Raw genomic sequence first — 6879 nt, forward strand, 5'->3', positions numbered from 1 at the left:
GGCATTAATATTTTTTTAAATTTAAAATGTATTGTTGGCTATTGCTCCAAATACACCTGTGCTACTCATGATGGTTTTGTCATCCAGGGTCACATATTTTCTACTGAGTATCAATTAAAAATCAAACTGATCAAATGAGCCACAAATTCAATGAATCAATCAGACTTTGTTCGCTCCTGACGAGTCGATTCTTTCTCATGGCATTAGTGAATCAGGCTCGCAAATCTCACCAGTCTCATTTTCAACGCGAGAGAAACTGAACAGGAAAGCAATATCAGGGAAACGATATCAAAACGATATCGACTCACCGTCGCCACCTACCGGCGGAAGTTGAAACCCTCGATGAACGAATCAGGGGGGAACTGGTCGAGAAGATTCGACTCACCGAGATGAATCGAACGCCTCAGGACTGCCGAGCATAAGCAGATAGAGCGGTTTTGGATAATCCTCGCGTCTCATCAGCGCTCAGTAACGCGCATACGTCATCCCTCTCTTGTCCTGCAGACTCATGGACTGAAGCAGCAGCAGCAGCGCCGACAGCACCGTCGCATCCCACTGAAGTAGTAACCAGAGCGACAGAACTGCACAGCCTTGACCATTAGGAAAACGTCCAGCCTAAAACAGGTACGATTTGCGAATTCGCCCAGCCTTGTAGATAAGCCCTCAGAGTCGCATTCCGCGATAAGCGCGCCTGTTTCATTAGCATCTGTGCACAGCCTGCGAGATTTATATAACCCGTTGCGTTCACGTAAGCTCGCGCGCTGTGCCGTTAACGAAAGAATCGTTCCTTTGGGATTCGCACTTGTGGCTGTCACATCTGGATATGTCATGTCGGATAGTGTGTTATGATGTTATTACCGAGCGCACGTGACATGTCAAGGACGAGAGCGAGTAACTAGCGTTTCACCACAAAGGGATTTGTATTTATTTGCGTTTTGATTTTTACGTCATATAAAACAAAGCGGTTTACGCTATAAATGTTTATGCATCTGCCAGGATCCGTTTAAACAAAGGCAAAGAGCAAGAGCTGGCATTTTTTACAAGTACAAAATCTATTGTTTCGGTTCGGCATCGTTTAATGAGGTGATTTATATTCGGAGTTTGAGGCAGTGGAAGGTTTAATTATGAATGAAACAAATCTCAGACTATTATTGTGATGCACGTTGTAACTAATGTTAGAGCTCAAAATTAACTGCCAAAAAAATAGGATGTGAACGATGATTAGTTTAAAAATTACAATAATAATAATAAAACCAATCAACAAAAAGACTTATAACTATTACGTTTTTTGAGTATTTAATTTGATTTATGATTATTAGAATAGAAATGACGGCATTTTTATCGCTCACCTGTTCTCAGGCCATGCCTCAATACTTCATATAGTTTAAAATGAGTAAACTGGAGTATGAATGTATCTTTTACCTTTGCATATTTATGAAAACATGTATAATGTGTGACCCTGGACCACAAAACCAGGCATAAGGGTCCATCTTTTGAAACTAAAAAACATCTGAAAGCTGAATAAGCAAGCTTTCCATTGATGTATGGTTTGTATGGAGAATATTTGGGTGACATACAGCTAGGCCTATTTAAAAATATCTGGAATCTGAGGGTGCTAAATAAATAAATAAATACATTTTAAAGTTGTCCAAATGCAGTTTTTAGCAATGCACATCACTAATCAAAATTAAAGTTTTGTTCTATTTACAGTATGAAATATAGTACAAAGATATCTTCATGGAACATGATCTTTACTTAATATCCTAATGATTTTTGGCATGAAAAAAAATTGACCTACGCAATGTATTGTTGGCTATTGCTACAAATATACCCCTGCTGTTTACGAATGGTTTTGCGGTCCAGGGTCACATATTAGTTACAATCATATTCAGTGAATAACATATATTGACTTGACCCATGTTGTGAGAAATGGTTGCACCTGCTTGTCAATTTAATTCTCATAAACTTTTATTTTCTAATTTACAACCTGTTCCATCCCAGGACCCGTGCATCGATGGTGTACACGTTATGCAAAAAAAGAGGCTCACCCATCTCAGCGCTCTTTCTACAGCAGCCCTCTTTTGTTCTTTGTTATGTAAAACGTGAACCTGCCGAATCTCTATTGTTGAATTCTCAGTTTGTTAGAGCCGTTTTGTCCAAACTGTTGCGCAAGCTGTCTCCGAGGGTGTGTTGGTGGATTTCACAGAGGTCTACCTAGACATGGTCAGGGTAAGCGTGTGTGACAACTCTTCTGCACGGCTGTCACCGTTGCCTTGAGGAACCGCTCGCTCAAGTCCATATTGATTTTTTGAACTCGGACTTAAATTACTTTGCCAAGTGAGCTTTAGATTATCTCTCTTTCCTATGCGAACATGGAAATAGTTGTCGCTTACAGCCAGAGGCATATTAATAGAACGCAACATTACGGCATATTAAGTACAGTGTATTTCTACATAACTTTTTACACACACTTAGATCCTGTATTCATGTACACTGCATGAAAATCCAAAACGATAACAGTTGAATATGTTCATTGAATCTGTGAGAATAAAGCCCTTTAACGATGACCTCTTTATTGGTGTTTCACCACAGTGGCACCATTTTGAAGACGACAGCTGAGAATGACTGTGCTGAGATGATAACATGGGCTAAATATAACTCTCTGAGCTCAGGGAAGTCCGTCCTCACATCTCATAAGTGATATTTAGTTCAACAAAATTCCGGATAGTCTCGCAGATTTGAGCCACATCTGTTTCGATGATCTGTTCGGGGATCAGGTTATGAATTTTTATTCATGGGATATATTTTTCACGCAGCATACAGAAAGAATGTCTGGTAAGAAAGGAATTCAGGAGGACAATTTAGAAATGCATGACATCACAAATGTGACACAGCCCCTTATCCAAGCTTATCTTCTTATCTAGGCCGGCTTATGACTGCTTATATAATCTTTACATTGTTACTGGCTTGGGATTCGTAATGGTTCAGATAGTTGTTGTTCAGATGTTTATCGGGTAAACAATCAGTTTAATATTAGAAATGTATGACTACAAGGAGTTACACTATACTTTTCAAAAGTTGGGGATCAGTAAGATTTGTACTGATTTTGAAAGCAGCCTCTCATACTTAACATGGCTGTGTTTGTGGGAGAAAAAACACAGTCAAAACAGTAATATTGTGAAATGTTATGAAAGTTTAAAATAGTTGTTTTCTATTTAAATATATTTTAAAATATAGATGTGTGATGGTAAAGCTGAATTTTTACCAGCCTCTACTCCATTCTCACATGATCCTACAAAAACATTTAGAGGATAGAGAACATTACTTATTATTAACTATTTTGAAAAGCGTTAGATATTATTATTCGAATTTTGTTGTTGTTGTGAACATTTTTTTGAGATTATTTGATTAATGGAAAGTTCAAAAACAGCATTGATTTAAAATAGAAATGCATAGCATACGTTTTTATGTCCTCTTGCTGAATAATACTTGTCAGAATTTTAAAGAGTAGTTTATACCTTAGCTGTATAAATTCTAGCTTTTTGTGTTTATATTTTTTTGCGTTTATATTACATTACATTATTTATATTTATGTTATATAAATAATAAAACATTTATTGTAAAATATTCAAATTGAAATATTAGTTAATACTAGTATTATTATTACACAAATGACTGTCTGTATAAAAATAGAATACACATATATAACAAATATATACAATATACACACACATATATATATGGTACACACATATATATATATATATACACACATATATATATATATATATATATATATATATATATATATATATATATATATATGAATATTCAATATATATGAATCAGATATAAAATTCAAATAAGAAGATTTTAATGCAGCAGTGCTATTCTTGTTTTTTTGTTCATGGATCCATTTTAGTAGGTTAATAAGTATGACTATTCTTAAAGTCACATGTGTTTTACATTTTTAATGACTTACGAGGCAACTGCACATCACAACAGGTCTAAATGAGAGCATCTCTCTGTGTCACAGGCACTGCTATGTTGAAACGCGTTAGATATGACTGATGTCGAGGTGACATATGAAGACTTCATCGCATCTGGAAGGACCGGCAGACGCAATGCTGTCCACGACATCCTGGGAACCTCCGGCGGCCTGGACGCCAGCGGACTCTCCCAAACTCTGTCTGAGCTCAATATCAGCAAAGCAGGTGAGCGGAGTTGAGTGTTACTTCTTCAGAAAGAACACGGAGTGTCATCAAAACACTGCAGTAATATAATATGGCAGCGAGAGGCAGGCTGGCCATGAATAATGCACCAGACAAGCCTGCTTTAGGCAAACTAGAGAGTTTAGAGGGCATGTTAGTGGCTTCCTTCACCGGTTTTCAGCTCAAGACAAACACAGATGTGCTCTATCAAATACAGGCCTGTTAGCTGAGGGCATCCCCGTGAAAAAGCATCCCAGCGACAGCCAAACAGCCTGCCGTGCCGTAGGATCTACTAGTTTTCGTCGAAACCATCTGTCTCTTGTTTCGGTTTTTGTTTTTAATTAACACGACCCTCTATGTTTTGCTCTCAGAGGCAGGGAACGACGAAGAGAAAAGCCAGAGCTTGGCAGACTCCGACTCCAAGCAGGAAGAAGGCAAAGGAGAAGGTACATAACAGACTTCAGTGACAGAATCAGGAGATACCCCCTCTAGTGGCTGATTTTAAAACCGAGCGTGGAGGGGTTGACGTTGAAAGTAACGGAGCATCCCACTCCCTTAAGGAATCCGGATGGAGGAGACTCTGCTTTGAGGAAGCTGCTGTGAAAGGCTGGGCCTTAAGAATCGCAGCACGGCCGTTTTTTTAATGGCGTACGCAACTTTAGCTGATGTAGGTATGATTTTTACTTAGAAATTCACTTTAGTTGTTTGGTACCGGTGGGACTTGGGGGTCACAAGTAATGACGCTCTTGGGAGATCACACGGATCTTATTTGGAATGCCACCCACAGAACTCTTGATTAACTGCCAGAGTAGCGCAGCTGATACGCACTCAACGTTCAGTCATTTTATAGGTGTAGTGATGTAATAGTAATATCAGGTTTTGATATTAAACTGTGCTGTCTTTGATATCACGTTGATATTCACATAATATAAGTGCTGCACTTACACTCACTGAGTCTACGACGGTCTTGCATGGCACTGCTCCTGACAGAATACCTGTGTGTAACCGTTCACATCCCGCAAAGGACTAAATCATTCGTGGTCCGAGCATTTGCAGATTGTGGTGATGCTAATTCCTTGAGTGTTTTATGACGATACTTCTTCTTGTATTATGAAATCTAGCGTGATCTGAAGTCTGACTGACACTGCCTAATAACCCTTTTTAAAATGTGTTCAATAGAGCTTGCCTTATCAAACCTCTGCCCATATTTCGTCTTCCAGTCATTAGCTCTATGTCCTTGATTTTGCATAAATATAATTGATGATATTTTCATCTGTGGGTATGTAAATATTTGAATAAATTCAAGCAATCTTTGGGACAAATGTGAAGTTTCTTTATTGTCTATCTATACACACATATACATATATAATGTTATATTATGTTACACACACACAATTATTTATATATATATATATATATATATATATATATATATATATATATAATTTATTTACACACACACACACATATATATATATAATTTATTATTGTGTTAATTTAAAATGTATATATTTTTATTGCACATATATATAAATCTCTCATATTTTTATAGATTATTATTTATTAATTTATATGTGTGTACATTTATTATATATTTTATATATATATTGTAATAAATTATATTTCTGCTTCTATTGTAATTCATTTTGAATCTTTGTTTTAATTATGTGTTAATTTATGATTTATTATTGTGTGTGTTATATATATGAAAGCATTCCTTATATTAATCCTTATATTAATTTTTTTAAATTAAAGTTTTCTATCTGAAGAGTGCAAAAACAGATAACTCGTCATTTTTTATATTATGTTATCATGTGTTATTGTATTTTAAGTGATTTTTTTTAACCTAGTCAAAATAATTAAGTTTTGTCGAGAATAATTGGATATGCACAATAAAAAAACATGTTTTTTAAAAATTGTTAAAGCTAAATTCGTTTTTTCCAATTAACTCTTCATATATTTATTAATTATTATTATTATTCGGCAAGTTATTGATTATGATTTATTAAAAAAATACATTTGCATATTCGCATTCCATACGCTCTGCACGAAGACGATGACAGTGTTGTCCCACAGGATGGCGCTGTTCACTCACGAATCTTCCTCCTAATGAGTGATTGAAGCGAGCGCGCGATCACGCCATCCATTTTGGAGTATCACATCCGTCCCTTTTTTAAATGTCGGTAATATTTAATTGCATTGCATATATGTAGGTGCTTATAGCTGTATACAATTGCAAAAGTGCATTGTTTTTGCTTTCTCTCCAATATGTAGCAATATTTAGCCATTTCTTTTCCTGATTAAAATGGATTTATCCACACATCACGACAGGAAGAAATAAATTGCAAGTGGGGGAAAACTCCACCGTTTCCTTTCTTCGCCATTTGCCGTGTCATTTCTCCGTAAGTATTCCGAGACCTCCGAACCCCTTCGCCAGAGCCGCTGACCTTTTCTGCCTTTTAAGTGGCAGAGCCGCACATTAATCATTAATAAGCTTACGCCACACTGGAGTTCACAGTTCTCAGCCAATTTTCACAACCAATGAGTCCGTGTGGCTTTCCTGAGAGATGGGTTATGTAATTGTGACCCCCGTGCATGAGCAATAGAGACGTAAGGTGGTTTAAAGCCAGACGGGACCACGGCCTTAAAACTTTGATCGCACACTCCA

General features: G+C 36.7%; 1 protein-coding gene across 2 annotated transcripts; it reads left to right on the forward strand.

Annotated features, from left to right (window-relative positions):
• The first annotated feature begins 386 nt into the window (after positions 1–386).
• pkia (cAMP-dependent protein kinase inhibitor alpha) lies at positions 387–5533 on the forward strand. 2 transcript variants are annotated; one of them, XM_043225926.1, is made up of 3 exons: positions 387–624; positions 4037–4214; positions 4583–5533. In XM_043225926.1, exons 2-3 carry the CDS (start codon positions 4064–4066, stop codon positions 4663–4665), a joined length of 234 nt encoding a protein of 77 aa, XP_043081861.1. In that variant the 5' UTR covers positions 387–624; positions 4037–4063; the 3' UTR covers positions 4666–5533. The 2 variants fall into 2 exon arrangements, with proteins under 2 accessions (XP_043081861.1, XP_043081860.1); XM_043225925.1 differs by lacking the exon at positions 387–624 and adding an exon at positions 2629–2835.
• The last annotated feature ends 1346 nt before the right edge of the window (positions 5534–6879 follow it).

The sequence above is a fragment of the Puntigrus tetrazona genome, chromosome 24 (assembly GCF_018831695.1).
Source record: "Puntigrus tetrazona isolate hp1 chromosome 24, ASM1883169v1, whole genome shotgun sequence".
In the NCBI taxonomy this organism is placed as follows: domain Eukaryota; kingdom Metazoa; phylum Chordata; class Actinopteri; order Cypriniformes; family Cyprinidae; genus Puntigrus; species Puntigrus tetrazona.

What these genes read in the sequence shown, in the direction of transcription:
- pkia (XM_043225926.1), top strand. Translation starts at nt 4,064, where the DNA reads ATGACTGATGTCGAGGTGACATATGAAGACTTCATCGCATCTGGAAGG. An exon ending in GCTCAATATCAGCAAAGCAG is followed by an intron (nt 4,215 to 4,582) that starts GTGAGCGGAGTT and finishes TTTTGCTCTCAG; the next exon opens with AGGCAGGGAACGACGAAGAG.